The 25,529-nt window shown below is 45.1% G+C and overlaps 1 protein-coding gene across 3 annotated transcripts in view; it reads right to left on the bottom strand.

Annotated features, from left to right (window-relative positions):
- The window catches only part of SH3RF2 (SH3 domain containing ring finger 2), a 124,623-nt gene extending 101,386 nt beyond the window's left edge, over positions 1-23,237 (bottom strand). For all 3 annotated transcript variants that reach the window (XM_040622276.1, XM_008691440.2, XM_008691437.2), the window contains exons 1-2: positions 23,118-23,237; positions 21,461-21,945 (exon numbers count right to left, since the gene is read on the bottom strand). In XM_040622276.1, the coding sequence (XP_040478210.1) occupies positions 21,461-21,838 (378 nt within the window). In that variant the 5' untranslated portion in view covers positions 21,839-21,945; positions 23,118-23,237. The remainder of the gene's footprint in view (positions 1-21,460; positions 21,946-23,117) is intronic.
- Between the last annotated feature and the right edge of the window lie 2,292 nt (positions 23,238-25,529).

Here is a 25,529-nt window from a genome sequence, read left to right on the forward strand (position 1 = left end):
CTGTATTAGTTCTTTTCAGCTTTAAAAACCCCACAATGCCCAGTCTAATGCTCTCTGTGCAAAAGGCAATGTTTGTTGAGATGATTACAATTGAAATTCAACTTTCTTTTTCTTCTCTTAATTTAACAGAAGACTGCCATCACCCTCGTCCAAAATGATGATGGCTTGGGGTGGGGTGGGGGGGGCTGGGTGGCTCCGTTGGTTAAGCATCTGCCTTCGGCTCAGGTCATGATCCCAGGGTTCTGGGATGGAGCCTGTGTCAGGCTCCCTGTTCAGCATGGAGTCTGCTTCTCCCTCTGCCCCTCCCCCTCCTCATGCCCTCTCTCTCTCTTTCTTAAATGAATAAATAAAATCTTAAAAAAAAAACAAACCCAAAAAATGATGATGGCTCTAGATAGTAAAATGAAGATTGTTCAGAACAGTTTTACAGTGATTTGTAACACAGCGTGTCGGTTGACTGGTTGTGGGGCTAGTACAGCCCCAGATGAACAAGTGGACTCACATCAATCTTCATTTGACGACTACTTACAGAATCGGACACAGTCTGAGGATAAACACCACCGACAAAACAGGGCAGTGCCATTTCTAGGAGAAAAACCGAACAACTACAAATGGCTGCGATAGGGTTCTTCTAGCTTTGGCTTTCTGAACAGCTCTATCAGAACAAATGCTCAAAAATGAGTTTGCTACCTCCTTTAATTATTCTCAGAACATACAAGAAAATGTTTTTCAACTGGAGCATGTTGCATGAAAACTAAGTGGAGCCCTGAGGTGGATCACAAGGACCCACAGCCCAAACGGACAAGGGCAAGTCGCTACGATCGGCTTGGTTCTTTTCTGTAAGCAGAACTTAACTGGAACTGCAGTTTTGGGATGTTCTGGTGATATGGAGATGCTACAATACAAAACCCAAAACACTGAGGGGGAACGCCAAGGAATCAAAGAGCTGGGGGTGAGAGACAAGGCTGAGGACCACCTGATAACATTTAATCCAGCCCCTTGTCTTTGGGAACCTTGAAAAGTGGTTACAAGTGACAGCAGGAGGGTTCTGGTACTTAATCAGTCTGAGAGGAGGGTAGTTTTTCATTACATTAAAACAAATTCTCTTCTGCAATAATTAGTGTATTATGTACTATTTGCTCTCAGTGTGGTTATGACACCTTGGACTATAAAGTTTTTGGTTGCTCACTCAGCTGATCTTAATTCCTCCATTCTTTGGAACTCTTCCTTATTGGTACAAGGGGAAGGTTTACACCAGCCTACAACTAACTCTTAGTCGTAATGACACAGTCATTCATTTATCCATCCATCCATCCATGCATGCACCCTGTGTTTGCTTTGTGCAAGACATAAGAAAAGGAAGAGTTGAACATTGCAGAGTCATTGCCTGCTGGGAACTGAGTCCAGGAGAAGAAACAGACAAGAAATACTCAGTCTCTTGCCTTCCTCTTTCTCTTGCCCCCTTTAGTCTGTTTCTTTTTAAAGTATTTTCTGAGTTTTAATCTGGTGGTGCAGGGGGCAGAAGGCATCAGGCAAAACCATGCGTGTGTAATACCTATGAAGGCAGGGCAAGGTGGTGCCAGGGCGGTCAGGAGCGGAGGAGGAAGACGGGATCTTGTGGGGACCAACTGAGAAGACTTCCCAAAGAGGCAGCATTTGAACAGGGCCTTAAAAAGTCTGAGCATGCTTTTGACAGATTGATTTGTGTGGTGGTGAAAAGGCTAGATGGAAAATGAGAGGGTTCAGGGAAATAATAAGGTGCTGGGGGGTGGGTACTTTGAATTTTGGTTCCCTTTTGCTTTTAACTGCTGTGCATGAAAGTTAATAATCCTAAAAACATACCCAGGATTTAAATGTATTCTTACTGAGATGTTTGTCTGCACAGACTCTCTTCTTCTTGTGAACCACCTCTCCTTTATTCCCCAATAATTCTGCTTAGTCCCTGTGGTGCCAGAGTGCTGACCCCACCCTGCCCTCTGGCTTGAGGGTTGGCTGCAGGACCTAGTCCTGACCAATCAGAGTATTCTTTCTATCCTATTTACCACAATTGCTCAGAGACGCACAGGGGACCCAAGGTAAGCTAATTGGAGTCTTTCTGGTAGACCTGTCACAGAAGAAGACACCCTCCATTTCTCTAAGATTAAGAGCTTTAAGAATGATGTAGACGTTGGCTGTCAGTATCTTCCTCCTGGAAAAAATTTCCCTGAGAATGAAAAAAGCAGCAGCAGGCAGAGGTGAGAGACAGAGATACAGAATTCAGATCACTGTGAACTCATAGATATGGCCACGCCTGAGATCCACTTGTCAGATCTCCATGAAACCACCAATCCTCTAGTCCCTCTCTCCCATTTTCCCCCCAAGTTAGTTTGGTAAGGAATTTTGCAAATTACAACTGTAAAGGTCCTCATACATAGAGCTGATAACCCGAGCTGATGCAAAGGAAATTTCCCTGGATACACTGGTCTAAACATTATCAATAAAAATCGACACTTCAGGTTAACACATCTGGTTTGGCCAACTTCTCTTTCTTGCTGAATTGACAGCCGCAGTCAGCAACTTCAGTTAAAATGGCACCACCACTGTAGTTACAGTGCATGCCCCCACGTGGATGCCCAGACTTCTTTTCTTTAGATCAAAGCTAAAAAATCTTTTAACCACTCATCACAATGATTATTTCCTATATTTTAGGTATTTGAGTCCTTTCATTCCAAAGAATCCTGAAATAGTTCCCTATCTGCACCTAGAGTACTGAGGGTTACTTCATCCACTGTGGCCATGTTGTCTCTCTCTTGCTCTTTCCCTTCCCCCAGGCCAAAAAGAGGCAACAGCAGTCTGAAGAGGAGTCGAAGAATGTGCTTTCCAGAGAAATGAGTAAACTCTTATGACTCAACAAATCCTTATTTTTACTACCAAATTAGGGAGACTGTCACAAATGACATCCAAAGATGACCCCCTCAGGACTTTTCCCCACTACAAACTCTTTTGTTAAAAAAAAAGGAAAGAAAGAAAGAAAAAGAAAAAAAAATGAAAAGCATGTTTGCAGGACAGCAAGTGGCTCCTAAAAAAATCCTCCTGTCTTCAAAAATGATACCAGTTTGCCCTCTTCATTTTATCTCCACGGGCAACTTTGCAAGAGTCAAGGCTGGGTGGTGCTCACCATAGGAATATGTGTTAGCAAAGCTAATTTCAGCATCTGTATAAAAATTTCCATCAGTTGCTCGCTGCTATCAAATATCACACTACCTGTGAAAGCTCTTTGAGGGATTGCATTTTAACTTCCTGCTCTGTTTTCAATGAAACTGAGAATTGTATTTGCCATCTGCCTTGCCTATTGGGTTCTTTTTGATCCCAGTTTTGACCCTGCTAATGTATCTTTAAGTGCCAATAGCAATTTTACATCCCTTAATATTCTTCCTAGGTAAGAATCTCATTTTCTATTTCAGTAGACTTCCATTGGTAAAACTGCCAGATTTCCATTTATAAAAAATACTATGTCCCTTCCCCCTGCCTCTGAAAAAGAAATTAGATAGCCATAAAAGTTAGACCAAGTGAGGTGGGTCAACCTGGCCACCTTCAACAAAACCTCAAGGAAAAAATCTTTCAAATGGAGGGAAATGAGGAGGACACAGGACTTTAATTCTATCTTAGTCTTGTCAAGATCAGACACAAAGGAGTCTTAGGATTTAGAATCAGGCCTTATTTGCTCAGGCTTCCAGGTCATTTCAGTTTGACAGGCATGTACTAAGTGCCAGGTACTGAACTAGGTGGTGGTGAAAGAGACTTTCCTTCTTTCCCGGCGTTGTGGAGCTGGGACGGTATAAATCTGAGCTGTTGCTGTGTTTCTTACAGTACATACTCAGGATTCTTTTGAATGCCCTGTATCTGAACCCCCTTTCTATGTTCGGGAACTCACCTACACTATAAATCTTGGTGGGTGGCAGAAACTGCCTCAAAATTAAGAAGTTCAGTTGCCACCTTTATCAGTAAGCCTTGCAGTCAGGGATTTAGGTTTGGTCAGCTGGAGAGACCTGACTTGGATTTCAAATTGGGAGGTAGTGACCCAAAGAGGGGCCCAGGGTAGACTCGCCTCCACTCGGTGGGAAGGTGGCAGAGTGGCTACAGCTAGGGTGACCTCCGGTTGCAGCAGGAGGAGGAGCAGGGCCCCGGCAAGCCTCAGGGTTCAGTGCCAGTGGGGTCAGCCGTGGAAGTCAGCCCTTGGTCATTTGGGGGCATTGTTCCTGGCAAGGTGGCCTCAAATCGGGCTTTGCAGCCCTCCTAGAAGTTCTGTGAACTACCTCCCATCCTTTTTTATGAATCCTGTCTCTTAAATCTGTTTTTGCAATAGATTCTATTGTTTGTGACTAAGAACCCAGGAGGATGCACCTTCTTCGATGCGCGTGATGGAAAATGTCATCTGCAACGGGAGGGAATGATGCCAATACATAGAAAGAAGTGGAGTCCAGACACAGGAGAGTGGGACAGGACAAGGTGGGTCCTTACGAGGCCCTGAGGGTGCTACTCCTGGAGCTGACAGATCCCCACGTCTGTCTGAGGTAGCCTGAGGTGGCTTTCCGTGACTTGCAGTTGCAAGAGTTCTGTAAACACAGATGAAATCAAATTAACATTATATATGGGGGGCTCAAAGATATTCATCTCCTGTGCCTGGTAATCATTTTTCTCTTCTTTGGAAATAATTTAAAATGTTAAGAAGCAACACCAAAATCGTTGGAGTGAGGCAAATGGTTGCCTACAAAAGTGCTTTTGCATAACAACATCCATGATGTTGCGGCTAATTCCATGCTTAGCGTCGTCAGACCTTTTGCTCTTCATTTGAAACGTGGTCTCATTGCCACCTAGTTTTAGTCTATGTCTCTCTGTTTAGCTTCTCCCCTGTGCTATCCCCTGAGTCTTTGGAAACTGCCTTTTGAGGCTCAAAATTGGCATAAACTGTGAGGCTGTGTAAATGGTTATTTGCTTCTCAGACCAAATTGCAGTTGGGTGCCAGAGGTCTGAAAGTGCCCTGAAGAGGCCACGTTGCAAAACACGACACATGATCTGAATGTGTTCATGCTTCTAAAAATACTCTTTATGCTGAAATCTGCTTTGGAGGCCTCTGACCCAAGCGCAGCAAACTAATTACAATGGTCTGCGGAAGAGGCAAGGCTCTTTGGTAACACACAAAGTGCTCCGACTGAGATCAGGAGACCTGCAGTTTGGTTCTTGTGCCTATTCCCTGTGCAAGCGCGTGGCCTTGGAAAATCTGTTCTCGCTAAGCCTTAGACTCCACAAGTGCCTAAGACATTGGGTGAGATGTTTTTTATAGCCCTTTGTGGCTCTCGGCACCTATGCTTTATGATTCCTTATAAGGTAGCATTTTTCAAAAAAGCCTGAGATGAACTCGGTTTAGGAGTGCCTTTATGCAGTACCCAGTCTAGGTCGGGCCTCAGGCAGAGTCATGGGAGGAACATGCTTGGATGAGTTCCCCTTTGAAGGAACCTGTCCTAGAGTCCTCCGAGTCAAGTCTCCTGAACCAACTCCTGAGGCTGGGAGCCTGACTCGGCCCCAATTCTGCTCCCAGCTGGAGGCACCTGGGGAGGTGGTCTGAAGTGATGCTGGGACACCTTACTGGTTCAGCTTTACAACATACCATTTAATCTCGAGAACAATCATTTGAAGTAGGTGTTATGCGACTTTACTAGGAAGGAAACTGAGGCCCAGAAAGTTATAATGACAGCCAGCAAGTGAGAGAGCTGGGATTCAAACCCAGCTTTGGCTTTTGGTTTTAATGTCTATGATTTTCTCTCTGTCTCACAGACATCCTGCCAGTGAACACTGCTGAAGTGAACAGTGATGTACACATTCAGAGAGAGTGACATGTGGCCGATCCCCACCTCTCTGTTTTCATGCTACAATAGAGCACCTAAAGACAATCGACTCTGGCCAAATCCACCTTTGTCTCTTATTCTTGGGGTGACCTTCAGCAAGTGAATCTTCCTGAACCTCAGTCTTCCCACCTGTAAAATGAGGATGAAAGGAATACCTTACACAGAGGTTGCAAGAGTTAAATGGAAGTGCTTAGCACAGTGAAGGTAAGTAACACAGAAAGAGGCCAAGCTGCAGCGGGATGGTTCTCCTGTTTCTGCTTTCAGATTTGCTCACATATCCATCCACTCTTCTCCATCACTGCTACCATCTCAGTTCAGGCCCCCCAGCCAGAAAACTAGAACTGATATTCTACTTCCATCCTTGTCCCCCAGATATTAATTTCTCACACAGGAGCCAAAGTGTATATGAAACTGAAAATCAGGTCAGCTCTCATCTTGGATCTTTCTCATTACAAGTAGGATCCAATCTCCCTTCATCAACATGGCACCTTGGTCCCTCTAGACCTTCCCCTGCAGCCTTTTCTCATACTGCTCACCTTACTGTTTCCCACCACCCCCACCGCCCCCCACAGCCATCTGGGTCTCTAGTCAGTTCTCCAGACTCTAAGCTCCCTCCGGCCTCTGAGAACAGGGCTCAGGATGTTCTCCAGAGCTGCAACCCAGTTCTCTGCTCTTCACTCAACTGTCTTCCTCTCATCCTTCAGGTCTCGGCAAAAATGCCTCCTCTTAGCAAGGCGTTCTTTGACTACTCTGGTCAGAAACCTTCCCTTTAACCTCTATTTCAAACCTTTGTGTAGAGTTAGTTTATAGAGCAAACTTATCATAATTTGTGATTATTTTGGTAATTCAGTGTGTATGTTGTGGATGGTACTCAACCCACATTTTTCCAGATGCTTTTACCATTTCTGTGCAATCCCACCTCACTTTCAATAGCCAGCACCTACAATTTTGTAGGAAGCCCTCCCTTGAGCTTCTAGAATCTACTTTTTTCCTTAGGGCAGCTCTTAATCAATGACTGACAGGTATATGGGTATAAATACCCCAGATCTTTCACCTCTTGGGGCCAGGATAATTCTGAGCTGCTTCCCAGATCTTTCCTAAAGGATGAAGCTCCAGTCACGCCCTGTGCTAACTAGCTTCATAACACACCTTTACTAGCCACCATCGCTTCTTTGTATAACCCCACTCTCCTGCCAATGTCCATATACCTCCCCAAATACCTGTAAGCACTCAATCTTCGTGACAGGGTCTGATTCTGGGGGGAACCCAACTAAGACCATGGAGTTTTTGATTCTTTTTATCTATCCCAGGAGAGTGTACATTTTATGTCTATCCTGTTTATGATTATATTGTAGTGCCTAGTTTAGTATCTGGCACCTAGCAAACACTCAGTATATGTTTATGTCATGAGAGAATACTCGTGGTATTATCCTTGCAATGCAGAATATCTTCCTTGTATTGAATTTAGTTTATACCATAGCCTACCGTGCACCCGGAGAAATGTTAAATGTGCCCTCCAAAACTTAGAGCAAAAGAAAAGGTATTTTCTCTGGTATTTTCAAGAATAACGTTTCTGTTAAGGTGTTGTTTTAGCAAGGCTTATTATACCTAGAGGTTCTTTACCAGGAAGAGATCCCAAGAGAGATTCTCTAGGCGAGTGACAATTCTTCCTGAAGCCACCTGAAACCCAGTGGACAGATACTTCAGAGCTCTTTCATAGGACAAAACTCTGTTGTGCATATTTGTACATGGTTTAAACAGAAAGCAACTGGACCCTGGACCAGGTGCCCTCAGCAAAATAAGATGGATCCCTGTGCAGAGAGACTGGAAATAATAATAGGGAAGAATAACAAAACCATTCACATGTATTAAGTATGCATTCACAGACCCGTCCTTGAGTGTGTCACGTGTAGTATCTCATTTAATCCTCAGAGCCAATGTATGTGGCAGGTGATGTTACCCCATTCTCAGAGGGAAAGATCAGGGCTCAGGGAGATTAAATGACTTGCCTAAGGTCACACAGCTAACAAGAGGTAGAACTGAGATTTTTAATCAAGTATTACGACTTCAGAGCCCCTGCTCTTATTCGTCAATCTTACCCCCTGGATTAAGAATACTTAAAACCAGCTCACCAGATGAACAAAGTCAAGTATTTCAACCGGGAGAAAATAAGAATAAAATGCACCTCTTTTAGTCGCCTTCAAAGACCTGTTGTCACTCATGGAAAGAAAGGACAGGTGTATTTTGTTGGCTCAATTTCAGGAAGACTTTTGTAATACTGTTGCCCAGAGGTGGAGGGAATAGTGTGTGTTCAGGCACAGAAAACTACCCCACACTGGAGATTGAAATGCACCAGTTACATGGCAAGTCCAAGAGGACTGAAGAACAGGAGAGGTGGATGGCTGGCTTGGGGGACGTTTAATATCTCTTTTAGGCATGTGATTCTAGAATACAAAGGAATTAGAAGACTCACTTGATACCTGCACATGTGGTTGGTATTATGTAGTTCTGGAGCGACAAGATTTACAAAGGTAACATGATTTGAGAGATATTTACAAATGCCACATTCATACATTAAAGAAGGTACGTGCTATATATACTCTTTGCATAAGAGAGGCAGAGCTAGTGTTGCTGCAAGATTGACCAGCATAATGTCAAGAATGGTCAAGAACGTGGGCTTGGAGTCAGTCTACATGAGTAACTTTGGACAAGCTACTCAGTATTCCTGAACCTCAGTTTCCTTCTCTGTAAAACAGTGTTGCTCTGTGGATTTAAATGCTTTTGCAGGTAAAGTATTTAGCACAGTCCCTTGAAGACTCTAAGGGCTCAAAACTGGTCCCTATTTTTCCAAAAACCTTTACTTCTGAAAAACATATATCCAAATTCTTGTGCATCATTTGTATATTCTGTAAAATATGAAAAGGACAGGTTTTACATTTGAGATGCTAGACTCCTGAGGTTCAGAGAATCTGGGACTTCTGTAACTGCAGTAACTGCTAACGTCTATTAAGCACTCAGATACGGGGGCGCCTGGGTGGCACAGTCATTAAGCGTCTGCCTTCGGCTCAGGGCGTGATCCTGGAGTTCTGGGATTAAGCCCCACATCAGGCTTCTCTGCTAGGAGCCTGCTTCTTCCTCTCCCACTCCCCCTGCTTGTGTTCCCTCTCTCGCTGGCTGTCTCTGTCAACTAAATAAATAAAATCTTAAAAAAAAAAAAAGCACTCAGATACATTTCATGTCACATGGTTGGTTTTCAGCTAAGGTAGGATTAGAAGCTGACTTTCCTGAATTTCAGGCTCTTTTTGTCCCCACCTATAATGGACCATTTTGCCTGTCCAGATGGCAGGTTTCCAAAAGGAATGGAACATAAATATTTTGTTCTGACTCTGTTTACATTTCTAGGCAAAGCAGACCAGTTCTGGATCAGAGCTTATGGTTAACTCCTGATAAAATGTATCTCCCCAAGTATTCTGCCCTTGTGCGTTGGCCCCTTGATCAGCTTGTCTCCCTGTCCTCCTTGTCCCTCCCTGGTTTCTGTTGCCCCAGCGTAGATCACAGATGCAAACTTTTCTGCCTTTCTCTTCTCTACCCTCCTCTTTTCTCTGACTCCATTCCCGCTGTCTCATTTCCCTATTCACCTAAACTCATTTCTCCTACTTAAAATCTTTTTTTTTTTTTTAAGATTTTGTTTATTTATTTGACAGAGATAGAGACAGCCAGTGAGAGAGCGAACACAAGCAGGGGGAGTGGGAGAGGAAGAAGCAGGCTCATAGCGGAGGAGCCTGATGTGGGGCTCGATCCCGTAACTCCAGGATCACGCCCTGAGCTGAAGGCAGACGCTTAACCGCTGTGCCACCCAGGCGCCCCCCTCCTACTTAAAATCTTAAATTTCTGACCAAGTGGCGCCCAGTTAAGACAATTATATCATTAACATGGAACTGCTTTGGCCACAGATGACATGCTATGCTCTGGAAGCTTATTAGCAACATTAGAATGGTACTGTTGGTGCCAACCTGTATCAACGAGCAATGGCAGATAGTGCAGAGATCCTCGGAGCTCCAAGGGGGCCCCCATGCTTGTCTTGGTCACCTGGACTGATCTGGTTAAGAGCCCAGTCCTTGGACGCAGGCAGACCTGGTTCGCATCCTGGTTCTGACACTTCCTAGCCACTTTCCAAGTGGGAAAATACCACAGAGCTCCATGCGTTGTTAGGAGGATTCAAGGAAAACCACGGTTATCTTGCCCAGCATCAGGCACCCGGTGTGAACTACATGATGGTCGTTGGCTAAGGTGCTGCCTGATAACCATATCTATCTCCTCTCTGTCTTCTCTCCTTCCTGGTCCCCCCCTCCTTGCCCAAGCAATCAGGACAAGCACTCCACAGGATGAAGTCTGCTTGATTCACTGGGCCTTAGCATAGCCACTTGAATGGGAAACTAGGAAACCCAGAACATGTCTTAAGAGCAAAATTTTACAATGAAAAAAAAAATCCTAGTGTTTCAAAATCTTCAGAAAATAAAACCAAAACAATAAAAAGATATGTTTAATCAGAAATTCTTTTCTAATATAAAAGAAGAAGATGGGAAATGTCCTTTCTGTTCAAATGCAGGCTCCTTGTCCTAGATCCTTCTATAATCTCTCAGGAGGAAGAGAACATGGCCATCTCCTTCCATTCTTCCCTCATCCTAGTCCCCCTGCCCTCAAGCATGGAACCAGTCTACTTGGATTTCCTTCATGTATGGCAATTTACAACTTCAAGGAGAATTCTGAAATCCAGAAGATTGTCCTTCCTGCTTTTCCAGAAAGTCAGAAAGGGAAGTTTTCTCTTCTGTCCCTCATTTTCTCTGCCTTTCCTGTCTATTAAGCAAAAGTCCCAAATGAGATTCAGTGCAGCCTTGCCTTTCTCAGATTCACGCAGCTTGTTAGTATCACAAACACCCCTCCTGAACACAGCCCTGCAGAGTTCTATTCCTGCCCCATGCCCACTGATTCCGCTGCATTGCCTTGGCAACCAGTTAAAATACTTCTATGTGCGCTCCGATATCATCCTTAATTCTGCAGATCCAGGGCAACTTGCTCAGAGGGTTGTGGCACGTCAGGCAGTTGGTGTTTTCTCTGGCTCCATTCTCGTTTGGCTTCTTTTTTCACCTCCCAATTACCTCTGAATCCCCTGCAAGCACCTACGTGCCATTCCTAACACACCTGGCTTGACATCAAGAAACACCCTTGTCAACAAGACAGGGGCTGGAAAGGATCCTGGGGACAAAATGGCTGGTATATCCCCTTTCCCTCTAGCCTCAGGGGAAGACATCAGGAGCTCTTCGGCCACGAAGCTGCTGACTCTAACCCGGTTCTTGCAACATGGCAAGCAGCATGCATTCAGTAATCACATACTGACTGCTGTTTGCATTTCAGCCAGTCTGCTAGGTACAGAGGAGACAAGACATCTCCTTAACCTTATGGAGTTTAAAGTTCAGTAGGAGACAGAAGAGAGTGGAAAATGCTATACGGTCTGATGCGTACTGTGGAAGCCAGAGGACAGCACTGGGGCCTCTGGGAACTTGAGGAGGAACCTATGGCCAGATTAGGATTTGGAAAGAGGGCTGACTTCCCAGAGAAGTGAAGGTTATATTGAGACCTAAGGGTGGGTGGCAGTGGCCACGTGGGCCAGTTTCCTGAGTGGTGGACAGTTTCATTCTTGCCTTCTCTAACACTGGCAGTCTGGCTGAACCCCTGGGCTGAAGTGATCTGTTTAAGGCACCCCAGGAGCATATGCCTTATGTCTCCTGATCTCCAGGCTAAAGTTTTCCCATGAGCCTCTCAAGGAAGAGTAACAGTGGATTGTCCAAGTTCTCTCACCTCTTCTCTTGGCTTTCCATGCTGCACATGTGAATGGTGGCTGAAAGGCACAGTGTCCAAAACCAGCAGCATCAGGATCATGGTGCCAGAACTCACCACCCAAACTATGTGCCCCTCAGTTATTCTGAGGGCTGCAATCCTCAGCATCATGGGTTACTGTGAATGCTTGCGCGATTAGGAATCAGGCCATCTGCAACCTCCATAACTACCCCAAACACAAACAGGATGCTGTAAATCTTTATCTGTAACCATTTTCTCCCATTTTGTTGTCTCATATGAACATAAATTGAACACAAATCTCTTATGTGAAAGTCGGGACAATAGCAGCACCCATCGCAGGGGCCCTTAGAAAGTGTTAAGTCAGATTCCGTTAAGTAAAAGTGTTTCACCCAGTGTCTGACCCACAGTTAGTCCTTTAAGATTTATTAACTGCTTCATAATTTTTAGTTCATGCGGCTCTCTCGAAAGACCATAAGCTCTTTGACAGCAAGGATCATATCTTATTTATCTTTGTTCATCACTGGAGCCCAGCAAAGGGTCTTATTCATAACGAGCATTTTATACATATCTGTTGAATGAATGGGGAATACTAGCAACCGTGTCTCACATTCACTGTCACTGCGTTTACTGTGTGTCATGCCCTGTGCTAAGAACTTTACAAGAAGTATCTTGATTTATCCTCCAAATGAGGCCCTGATTGCTGTTACTCCATGTCTACAACACGGTAAAATAGCAGTCCAAAGGCAGTAAGTGTGGTAGTACTTTAGAAGGGAGTGCCAGCAGTTAACCTTTACTAGGAGCTTACTTTGTCCAGACCCTGGCTAAGCACTTGACAGGTATCACCTTGTTAAATTTTCCCAATAACCTGAGGAGGTGAGCTTTCTGTTTCCGTTTTATAGCGATGGTGCTCAGAGTCGCTCAGTAACTTGCCCAGAAGCACATAGTCAGTACATGAGCTGAGAGCCACTGTTTTGAATCACAAACAATTTTACTTATTTACTTAGTTTATTGGAAGACTAAGACCAGAAGCGGCAGAAAATTGGAATACATATTTTAAAAACAATACTAAAATGCCTATTCCTCTTATTCAGAAAGAAGTTTTAAAATACCCCCTCCCCCCCCACACGTACTTAGGCCAATGGAGAGTTACTGCTTAATGGTACAGTTTCAGTACGGAATGCTGAAGAAGCTCTGGAGATGAATAGTGGTGACGGTTGCACAACATCCTAAATGCATTAATGCCACCGTACTGCACACCTGGAATGACGGAAGTGGTAAATCTTACGTATGTTTTAGATACATGTGCGACGTAGGTTTGGTAGCATGAAAGGTACAGGGCCATGTTCCTACTTGAAATGTTGCTTTCCCTTCATATCGGAGGGCAGGTCAATTCAGCTCCTAACTCCAGTGGCAAATTCTTTTGCAGCCTCTTCCTTTCTGTCATTGGTATCCCTGTGACTAAGTGTCAATTAACTCAAGATAATGTTTCTCCCAAGATCAAAGGAGGACATAAAATTTGTGATATCTGACGCAAAGTTTAGCCATACGTGGAATGGCATTTGCTATGTTCTTAGGGTTAGCAGTTCATGAGCTAAGTGGTTTTGAACTTGGCCCACTGTGTTTTCCAGAGACTGCTGTCACCCAAAAAGGTACTTAGTAAGGTGATTCACATCGAGAAGATTTCAGTCACTGCATGACTTTACGCCTAATATAACGTGCTGCTCATTCCTCACATAGCTCTACAAGGGCTTGATTCACGAAGAGTTCATTCCTGCGTCATCAGGAGTTATTCCATGATTCCATGAAGTCACCCACAGACATGAAGGTATTCATTTATTTATTCATTCATTTACAAAATATTTGGGGGTTCCTAATATGGGCCAGGCTGTGGGCTGGGTGCTCTGAGCACTGAGAGACCAAAAAAGTTGCCCGTTCCTCTTGTGCTTGGATAAAAGATTGGAGAAATGACAGAGATTGGAGGTGAACCCAGCTACTATTTGAGTCCTGGAGTCTGAGGCCATGAGCATCTGTGGTATGAGGTTGCAATGGGTGAGCTTTCAAGACAGAGCCTGGTACGGAGCAGGCGCTTAGGAGCATTCTGTTGAACGTCCTGGCTTCCGAGCCGGGGATCTGGAGGGGTTTGACCCTGGGCTGACACACAGACCCAAGCTGCAGGAAGCTGCTCATGACAAACAGACTTGTCTTTCTTTCCTTGCCTGTGTTCCACCACTTACTTTGTATGCGCTGGCTGGCATTCCTATATGCTAGGGTTATCGGGTATCCCAACCATTTCAATGGGAAAAAATGGCATTGTCTGCCAGTGAAGTGGAGACTGCTTCTCACTTGCCCAGTAAGCTCGGCTATCCACTTGGAGCATTGTTTGGCTGCACTGAATCCATTAGGCAGATAGAGCCCATGGGCCATAAGATGACAAGGAACCGGTGGAGAGACTTCAGCATACAGAGCACCTGACATGTGTCTTCCCAGTGGTGGTTTGAGGCTAGGTATCCAGTCACCTGGTCTCTTCGGCATCTGTTTCCTTCTCCCTCTCCTCCAACTTTGATTGTACTGCACATATTTCTATCCTGTCCTGCCTTTCCCAGCACCCCCGTGCCCAGACTAGAGGCTGCCTCTTCACCCTGTGTCCTTTCTTGACCATTAAAACACCTGTTTTTTTCTCGGAAGTTTCTTTTGATTGGCCAAGCTTCATCTCCCTCATACTGAACCACCTCACTGCCTGACATTTTAATAGATCATCATTTCTTGAGCCTATGACTTCCTTGTCTTAATTGACCTTATTGAGTTATAATTTATACAGAAAAAAATGCATTACTCTTAAGTATACAGTTTGATAAATTAAGACAAACCTATACACCATAACATAAAACATTTGCATTACCCCCCAAATCACTATATAGTTTTGCCATTTCTAGAATTTTATATAAATGGAATCAGACAATAAGTAAGGCACTCCTTTTTTCATATCTTACCATTTCTAAAATTGGATGTATCTAACAGTGAGTATCCTTTTTCCCTTAAGTGTTATAACTAAAATGGTAACACATCTTCTAAGGGTAATGTCTTTGAGTCGGGCATATGTGTGTGTGTGTGTGTGTGTGTGTGTGTGTATCACACACGTGTGTATATGTGTGTGTGTGTATATATATTATACACACACACGCGTTTGTGTATATACATGTGTACTGACTAGTTTTGCCACTAGACAGTAAGCACTGGGAAGGTGAGAATCTTAACTTTGCTGTGTTCCCATAGAGCTTATAGCTGGACACTGATAGGGGCTAAATAAGCACTACAGAGGGTGGTGATAGTGCGTTTCAAACAGTATTCCAAAAATATCTTCTAATGGCAAGAACCTGCCTAAAACTTGTCTTGGAATGAGTCAGTAGTCTCTAAGTACAACATAGGTTCTCTTTGTGGGCTCAGCTGCCTTCGCAATAGTATGAGACATTTTCCCAAATTTGTTGCATGGACGATTAATATTATTCAAGGTATTAATAAAAGGGAGGAGAGGGACATGCCACTGTCAAAGAAATTTGGGAAACATTTCTTAGTATAATTTACTGCTTAGAGATTCACACTTCATCAGCATGCTAAAAGTTCTGACAAGTGCTGCTGCAAAGAAAGAAATGTTTAGCTCTTTTTTGGGGGGGGAGGTAAATGTTTTATTTATTTATTTGAGAGAGAGAGATCCAATTGGGGGGAGGGGCAGCAGGAGAGGGAGAAGCAGACTCCCCACCTGACCAAGGAGCCTGATGTGGGGCTCCATCCCAGGACTCTGGGATCATGACCTGGGCCGAAGGCAGACGCTTAGCCGACTGAGCAACCCAGTTACCCCTGTTTAGCTCTGTTTGAAGCTTGGGTTTGTTTGACCCTGGAGCTTTAAGGAACATCCATCCATAGCTTGTAGAATATGCCTTGTGAAAGACCGCTCTAATATATATATATATATGCATGATTTTTTTAAAAATGAGAAAGAAAGGGAGAAGACAAGGAAAATGAGGAGAGCTGTATTTGCGTCGGGCCCAGGTCAGCCCAAAGCTATGTAGTGGCATCTGCAATGGGAGAGATGAGGATGCTTTTTGTGAGCAGAACAGCTGAATAAGCGCTCTCCCTCCCGCTCTCATAATCTCTCTTTATCCTACGTAGAGACGTGTGGGCAGGCAACCTTTCCTAAGAGGAAAGGAAAACAACACAAAAATATGTGTTGGCTAATCCCTTAGGTGACCTGCCCCGAGCCCGCAGGGTGGCTAATGGAGGTTGCATCAGGAGAGCCCGCGGCCCCACCCCTCCGCCTTGGCCAGCCCTTCGGGGTGGAGCTGCTGTGTTTGTCCAACACTGTGGCCAGACAGCTTTAACTGATGAGAAAACTGAAAGGGGTAACAGGATGGCTCGCTAGAACAGACAGGAGCCACCTGCAGGAGTTACCCAGGCCACTCGAATGATGGCAAAGTCCTCCTCAAAAACAGCACTGACCCGATACACGAGGAGATGAGCGGAAATCAGACTGGGCTAGGTGAAATCAGGCAGAGACTGTAAGAAGTGTACGAGAGCTCCCTTTCCGTTTAAAAAAATATTTTAAACATCATCAGATGCTAAAAAAGACTTTTTTTTTCCTCCTGGTATATATGCCTGTGAATTTTAACAGCTATCTGGACTCCTATAACTGCCACCACTGTCAGGGTACAGAACAGTTCCCTCATTCAAGAAAACTCCCTCATGACCCTTTCTAGTCACATCCTCTCACACACCATAATCTCTGGCAACCACTCAGAAGCATTATTTTCCATCACTATAGTCTTGTCTTTTTAAAACTCCCTTTCCTTTCGCTATCCCCTTTGCTTCATTTTAAAATGGAAGTCTCTGCATGGTTACGTGTGGGTGCGAAGAACTCCAAATCCCATGCCAGCAGACTCTCTCCTCTACTGTTACTGTTTTGTTATTTTCTGTGGCTAACATTTATCAGCATCTGTGATGTGCCAAGCATTTGTACTCAGCTTTTTACATACATTATCTCATTTTAATCTTACAACAGCCTCATGATAGATGCACACCATTATTATCTCCATTATACAAATATGGAAACTGGGGGTAAGAGAGGTTAAGTGACCTGCCTAAGGCAAATCATTGAATCCCAGCACAAACCCAGCTCCATCTGATGACATATCCTTAACATTATGGTAAGTAATAAAAGGGAAGGGACTGTCACGAGGGAAGATGTACATAAAGAGAGGTTGGGGGCAGAGCCAATTTGGTGCCATATGGTTTTGAAAAAGATTTGCAAATGTGTGTGAAGGTGGAGAACCATCTGGGTCTCCTGACTTCTCCACCTCAGCTCCTCCTTTATGTTTTCCTCCACCTGTCACATGCAGTCCTTGCTGACCCAGGTGACACATGCTTGCTGTTTTCAGGGGTTTGGGATAGTTTTAGTCCCCTTGCAAATTTTGCAGAAACCACTGTCCGTGTCACAGGTCACAGCAGCTGAGACCCAGAAAAGGAGCTGGATACCTTCTGGTTTCTACTCAGCCTCAATTCCCTCGTGTCTTTTCTGACCTGATTTCCCCCCCTCAGGTGCTTGCAACACCAGCTGAAGACGTTTCTAGGACACAGCCACCTGGTCTGTGTGCTGGAGGTGGCAGGTGTGTTCTTGCTGAGTTGGGGAAGTGAGATAGAAATGTGTGTGGTTGGCATGATGGGTAACAAAGAAGGGAGAAAGTCCAGCCTTGCAAGACCTGGGGCAGAGACATTTGTGTTAGGGATAGAGAGGCAGGAGAAAGGAAAACTAGAGAAGTGACAGAAGAATCAGAGACGCTGGGAGTGGAAGGTTCTTAACCTACATGAGGTGTTCGTTTGAGCTTGTTATTTGGGGAAGTGAAGGTTGCTAGCAAGTTTTCTCCTGGAATCAGCTCCTAGCTCTGTAAGGATCTCGGAGGTGGGCTGCCAAGCCAGTGCAAGCTGGGAAGAATCACACATCTCAGTCACAGCCATGGATCATGTGGAGAAAAATCAAACAGGCCAGAAATCAGGGTACCAGGGACCATCTTGGGATGACACTCCATTAACAAGCGGGTGAAAGAGGGTGTGCAATTTCGAGTGAAAAGTACTGAAGTCACTTCAATAACAAAACCAGCTAACATTTACCGAGTATGAGCCAGTCCCCGTGCTAAGAGCTAATTGACATGAATCACCTCATTTATTTCTGCCAACAACCCTATGAAGTAGGCACTACTATTCTCTTCAATTCACGGATGGGGAATTGAGGCCCTGGGGTTTAAGGGACTCACCCCAAGGATACAACTGCTGAGCGGCAGTAGCAGGATTTGAATTCTTATATTTTTCAAACCTAAGCTTGCAAGCTTCACTGCTTTCCTGCCTGTCTTAATTCAGAAATATTTCTAAAAATTCACACAGTGAGGAGGAAGACAGATCGACTATTCAGGAGGCTGTAATCTTCTTGAAGGCCTGCAAAGTTCCTTTGGCCTGACTGCGGTGAGGGAAGCAGTAAGAACTGGTGGGGTTTGCACTGCCAGGGGCTATCCAAGAGTCTGCTGATCTCACCTGTTGGTTTGAAATAATTGCACGCTGTAGAAACCTACAGCCATTTCTCAAGTTTTCTTTTTACCCAACAGGCTTGGGAGGGTTTTAGACAGGTAGGCACAATGGACTGTTTTTTCTCTCTTGGGCTGGCACCATGAAGTGTGACTATTGGTCCCACCTGGCATACTGGCTGGCACGAGAAGCAGTCGGCCTCTTTGAGGCAACAAAAAATCCCGATGAGCTCGTTTTTTAGATGAGCCTAGGTGAGCAGAATAGACTTTGGGCTTCATGGACTCACAGACAGGAAGTTAGGCGAACTCTTTTAGACGGTCAGGTTAACATCGTGGCCCTTGGAAGAGGTGTTTTACAAAATGGTACCCTGTGACAACAGGTGATTTATGCCCTCTTCGGGAGTACTTTATACTTAGTATTATCCTGGGCTGGACTCATCCCAGACTCAAGTTCAATAATGATACCTATTACACTCTCCTGCAAGGGCTATCACTCCTTCTGTGTTTTGTGGAATTCCTCATGCACGGCAGGGCACAATCAACAGTCAATAGTAATGTTTGCTATGATAATGATCTTCCAAATGCCTTTCATCTAAGGATCTCAAAGTGCTATGTAAACACTAATTAGTTAAGCCTCACAATGGCTCTCTGTTTTTACAATATATTTTCCGATTTTATAGAATTTTAAATTGAGACCCAGCAAACTTAAGTGGCTTGTCCAAAGTCATATAGCAGGTTTAAATTCAGGATAACGACCATGCTCTGCATTTACAGGGCCTGTGTCTTCTAAGGCACTAAGAGTGTGTTGCGAAGATAATCGGCACACTATCCTGGAGGAAGGCGGGTAGTAACTATTATTAACTGTTGACGAAATTGGGTAAACTGAGGAGGCAGGGAAGGCAAGTGACTTGGTGAGGATCTGACTGAGGATGTAAGTGCCTCCTCGGACTCTCAGGACGGTGTGGCATCCCAGACAATACTCAGCTCTCTTAACTGAGGGGTGCCTGCCTGCTGTGCCCTCCGGGAAAGATAGCTCCACTCCTGGAAGCAGAGACAGGCTGCACAATGACAGCCAGATTTACAGCCAGGAACAGGTTTGTTCACAGCCCCGCTGAGAGAGGCAAAAGGGATGAGATGAGCCATTTCAAGTAAGGATGGCTCAGAAAAGGAAGAGAGTGGGGCTGGTTGGGGGAGGCTGCCAGCTCGGCTCTCTTGTGGAGTATCTTCACTATGGCAGGGCCTGCCGGCAAGCAGTACCCTTTCACAGCCTGCTTCTGTGCGGCAGCCTCCCGCCAAGGACTCGGTCCAGTGCGGCCTGGAGGATGGGCACGACCCTGTCACTGGCGCCTTTGTCTGAGGTTACAAGTCCTTGTGAAAGAGTTCCAGGGACATGCAGTATCTTACCGGCTGTCTCTTACATATCACCACCTCTCAGTCCCACAGCTCCCTATGCCAGGAGGGGCCTGGAATCTCCTACAGTTCAAAAACTTGGTAGCCGTGGGTACATTCGTTGCTACCTTTTCTTAACACAGCCACATTAAAAAAGGTAAAAACCTGAACAAAAATATTTGAAGATGTTAGACACTTGCCTCCTCCCAGTCTGGCTACACTTTCTTAGTGAGGGAAGATAACTCCACCGGAGGCCAGTCGGACTTTGCTGGGTGGGGGAGGGGGGGGTTGCTGGGTCTTAGAGACTCAGAGGAGGATTTGCTGGCCTCAGATAGAGCCCTATTCTCTTCAAACAAGGCTCTTGGGAGAAGTTTGCTGCCCTACCCCCACCCTGCCCTTTCAGGCCTGTGGATTCTGATTGATGACTAGACCTTGGGCTAACAGGAAGCCTGAAAGAAGGGTGCCAAGCCCTTTTCTGGAATGTGGTCACACATATGAGCACAATGGCAATAAAAAGTCTACAATGAAGAAATCACACCAATGCCCGCTTATTCCACTCTCATTTTCCACCGTTTCCACATTCCCCTCCTGCATGGGCAGCTTGGAGATGCACCGAACAGAAGGAGGGGTGAGCCGCTGAAAGGAACATTTCAGACGAGTGTCCTGAATGCACATCATAAGCCTATTCTCCGATGCGGGAAGGATCGACAGAAGACCCTCCCACCCACTGTTACTCTTCACAACAGAGTTGGGGGACTCTGCTGTTAGCTTTAAAGCGGTCAGCTTTAGGTAAGACTTCACACAACGCAGCCTTGACTTTCTAAGTATGCCAGCGACCCGAGTCACAGCTTTCTGTGTCTACTCTGACACAGTGACTCCTGGGGTGACAGTGCACATAATCCTGCTGGACTCACGAGGACTGCGTCCTCCTCTTGAGATGTGCCCTTAACAAGCTTCCCACAAAAGGCTCGCAGCCAGGTCAGATAAAGTCGTCAGGATCCATTCGCATGGCTGGACAGAGTGATTCGCATTATCCAAACACCAAAACCATGACTATGCTCTCCTGTGCGCCACTCCTGGGCCCTTGTGGTCATGGCAGCCGCTGAGGAGCATTTCATGTACATTTGATTCATTTAGTAAAGTAAGACATCTGCAGGGCTCCTGTACACATGTGTTGTGCCTCACAGCCCAGCCTTCCTATCAAGCAGTCCACCCACAGATACGCTTTCCTCCTGCACAGTCTTCAGGCGTTCAAGCATCTTGGTAGCTTCAAATGGATAATGAATGAGCACTGTCATACTAACGTTTTTGGACTGGGGGTGGGAAGATAGAGTGGGGTAAAATTAAAACAAAACCTGACATTTAACTTCTCAAAGATCTCAAAAGGAAAAGGCAGCTGGCTTTATCTTCTCTCTTTTTCCCCATCCTCCGTGCATTTCCCATGCACTGGTTTGGACTCAAACAGCAGAAGTGAAAGAGGAAAAATAATCACGAAGGCTTTCTTTGTGCTACCACCTTCTAGACAAGAAGCAGGGGGAGCCTAGGAGACTTTAACAATTCTAAGAATTCCTGGATGGATGAGATAGGCTCAGGATTCCACCAGGTTTCAGTAAAAAGATCACTGCCCACAGAAACGTATCTCTGGGGAATCAGTGGCAGCACTCTTTGAAACCTAACGACAGGAAGATAATCCCTAGCTGCTGGTATACACAAATCCAACCTCTAAATGGACATGATATGAACAAATAAGATCGTTCTTACCCCATCCATGTGGATTCTGATATTAGGCACCAGCCGGAAAGGGCTGGACTGCAGACCTCTAGGGTTAGTCCTGCTTTTCCTGCTGTCCTGCGGGGTCAGCACGCCAGGCCTGCGGAAGGAGCCCCCTCTTCCCGAGCTCTGCCCTGAGCGCACACCATCTAGAAGACGCACGAGCAGCAGGTTGGCCGGCAGTGCCTCGATGCTGCAAAACACCAGGGTCCTGCATTCGGGGCACCTCAGCTCCTTGTGGGCCTTGAAAATCCTCTGGAGACATGGTTTGCAGAAGGTGTGCTGGCAAGGGAGGACTTTGGCTGTGACATCGAGCTTTTCAAAGCACACGGGGCACTCCAGAAGATCAAGTAACGTCAAATCATCCATTTTATTTTAAAACTCCAGTCCTGACCTGGAGGGGCAAAGTCCGCATTGTAGGGTGAGCTGAGCCAAGGAGGCAAATCCAGTCTCTTGGGAGCGGTCAGAATTCTTGCCTGTTTGAATGAGAAAGGAAGAGAGGAAAAAAATGTGACTGCTCTGAGAGGTATATCCCACCTACAGGGAGGCAGTGTCTCATAAGGCAGTTTGCAAGTACTTTATTCCAGCACCCAAGTTTCAAATGACTCATTCTGATTCAGTGCTAGCAGGTAGAAGGCTCAACTCCTGCCTGCTGGAAGATTGGAGGGAGCGTTCAGCACGGTGACTGACGACTTACTCATTGCTCCTCTGCGTGCAAGCAAGAGCAAAGAGACGAAAATGGCCCTTTGAAGTGGCATACGCACTCCTCTCTCCCAGCTCAGGCTCAAGGGGCTCCTTCTCCCCTCCAGACAACCGGTTTCAGTTCTCAAATCGAGGCCCCCTCAGAATGCAATTTCTGTGAAGCGATCTAGTCCTTCTCCCCCTAGGTTTATCTGTTATCTGCAGCACAAGCAGCCAAATTTACATGGATACGTTTATCTGAACCTCATGCAGATGTAGAATTATTTCCTTCACTATAAATCCTCCCCCATTATTTTGTTCTAGCAATGTACAAGAAAAATTTCTATGAGAAACCCATTTTCAAAAATTGTCTGCCTTAACTACAGGCCAGGATGCTTGGAAGCTTTTTCCCCCCTCCTTCTCTCCTTCCCTCCCTCCCTCTCTCCTTCCCTTTCTTCCTTTTTTCCTCCTTCCCTCCCTCCTTCCTTTTCTTCCCTGATTATTCTAGCCTCAGAGACAATATTCCTCCCACAAGATGAAGTCACACAGCCTGTTTAGTTACTTTGACAAGTGTTCTCAGTTTCACCTGAAGCAGATAGGAATTCTGGATTGTGGTCACAACCTGCAAAAAGCAAGATGGAGCAGTGTATACAGATGTGTGTGTGTGTGTGTGTGTGTGTGTGCGCGCATGTGGTCTGAAAACATCCTTAGTCCAGAAACAGTTTCCTTTTAGATGTCTGAAAAGAAGTCTCCAGTTGGGAGAAGTCTCCCGGGAAGAGGTCACCTGTCCCTCACAAGTGCCAAAATTGTGCACAGCAGCCCCGGAGGTTTGGCGGGAGGGAGGGCGGGCGGCCCGGCCAGTAAGCAAAGCAGACGCGACACACTGTGATGAGAGATGGCGCCTTGCCCTCCTGAGACAACTCTCCGAAGACCTTAGCTCTGGGCACATGTGCGGGGGGCCACTAACCTTGAGCTCGTAACCCCAGCTGAGTTCAGCTCAGCACGATCCTCTGCTTGGCCAGGCTCCCTCCAACTCGCTTCCTTTTCCCCAAGAGCCGCTGCCGCGCTTTGAAAACTTTAACAACTCGGAGTCTTACTCATTTCAAGGATCGCCTTACTCAGCCCTGTTAACGCTTTCACTGCCTGGCAGTCAGCGGCGCGCTCCGCTGAGTTCACTCTCTGCTACTGATCTCTCCTTCATGTAACTGAGTCGATTTCTGGGAAAAGATTGTAAGGGACAAAATATAAGCCGGCCCCTAAGGCTAAATATTTACAGTTTATATTTTCACTTTTCTCATTTTGTCTCCTTTCCCAGAAGTTGAAACATGCTCAGTTATAAACATGCCAAGGTGACTGTGTTTATTTTAAACCTTTATAAGGATTTGCTGAAAAGGTCAAACATATTAACGGTAGCTGTAACAAAGATTAGTCAGCCACCTAAAAAGTACTCCTTAAAAAGCATAGTCAATCCTTGAATTTGTAGATTTGAGACTAATTTGTAGATTAGTGATCTTTTTGCTCAATCTCTTCAAATTGAAAAAAAAGTTGTATCATGGTTGTTCATGTACATCTTTGAAAAATCAAAGCACGGAAGGGCTTTGAAAAAGGAATGGTTCCAGCCTCTTTCCCTGCCCAGCGCCTACTGGAATCTTTTCATAGCGCCAAATAATACACTTTTATGTCTTGATTTATCCATAATACATTTCATGTAAAGTCACATAGGTATTCAATAAAGTAAACATGATAATATTACTTAACCCCAGAGTAGCCCTTATCTGTGCTAAGCACTGTTCTACTTTACCTATAACTCATTTAATCCTTTTAGCAAGCTGGTAATACGCTACACTCTTCTTTACCCTCATTTGCAAAGGAGGAAACTGAGACACAGGGAGGTCAAATAATTCACTGCAGGAGCCACAGAGAGCAACAGACAGGTGTTCTGTGCTCTGTACTACTGTGTCCTAGGGTGATATAGCTTTAAGGGGAGGAGAGATGGTTGAAGGGAGGTAAACCTCATCATCAGGATGGCAGGAAGTCAAAAGATAATAACCCAAGCTGACCAATCAACTTCTTTTGCAGATGAGGCAACTGTGCCCAGAGAGATCAAGAGATTCCCTGAAGTTGCTCAGTAAGTTAGGGGCAAAACTGGGACTAGAAACTGGTGGGGTTTTTTGGTTTTGTTTTTTTGTTTTATTGTATCTCCTCTCTCAACTTAAGGATGACAACTTCTTTTTTTTTTTTTTAAAGATTTTATTTTTATTTTATTCGACAGAGATAGAGACAGCCAGCGAGAGAGGGAACACAAGCAGGGGGAGTGGGAGAGGAAGAAGCAGGCTTATAGTGGAGGAGCCTGATGTGGGGCTCGATCCCATAACGCCGGGATCACACCCTGAGCCGAAGGCAGAAGCTTAACTGCTGTGCCACCCAGGTGCCCCAAGGATGACAACTTCTTATGATGCAGAAGTACTTAGCTACAACTCCATGGGAAAATCTTAAGAGGGGACCAAGAGGCCCAAGAACAGATGGTGGTGGAGTACATGTTTTACAAAGTTCTTCCATGTTATTTCTGAAAAAGCAAAGATGCATGGAGCTCACAACAGGGGACAACAGGGGAGAGCTTTAGGATATGAGCAGATGAAGTCATCTGTCCTCTGAGCACAGAGATCTGATTTGACTACATATCAATTTCAGAAATGATTTTTAACTCTTCTTTTTTTAAAAAATCTCTTTTATGAAGGGTTTTTGGGGCTTCAACAACATCAAATCCACTCTGTTGCCTGTCTCCTTCAATTAATTTCCACTTTTATAAATTCTATACTCATCACGAAGCCTCCTGTAGTCTGAGGCCCTTTGTTGTCCCTTACTCTTTTTCCCAGTTGGTAAAGCTGAGCCCTCTCCTCTGTGAGCTGCCCTGCAGTCCCCTCACCCTCTAGAAAGGTCTGCTCCAGTGCCAGAACTCCTGCCGCAGGGGTGAGCAACATTCTTCCTCCTTCCCTCTCTTGTTCTTAAACACACTCTATCTGCCTTAGATGCCCAAATCTGTACCACATGCAGACGCACACACATACTTGCATAAAGACAAACACACACATAACCTTAAGAGTAACATTTATGAAGCACATGCTATATGCCATGGACCAGTGCTAAGACTTTAAACAGATTATCTCATTAAACCCTCCCAACCACCCAACAAGGTAGATGCCATTAACTTTCCTAGGATTACAAAGCTTCTGATCTGAACCCAGGTTGGCCCAGTCCCAGGGCCTGTGTTCCTTCCCATTATTGCTTCCCACATTATAAAGTCATATACATGCCATAAATATACCCATATATCTTTATTGTATAAATCCATACACATGTATACATATGTCCCTATGTA

The sequence above is a fragment of the Ursus maritimus genome, unplaced genomic scaffold, assembly GCF_017311325.1.
Source record: "Ursus maritimus isolate PB19 unplaced genomic scaffold, ASM1731132v1 scaffold_5, whole genome shotgun sequence".
In the NCBI taxonomy this organism is placed as follows: domain Eukaryota; kingdom Metazoa; phylum Chordata; class Mammalia; order Carnivora; family Ursidae; genus Ursus; species Ursus maritimus.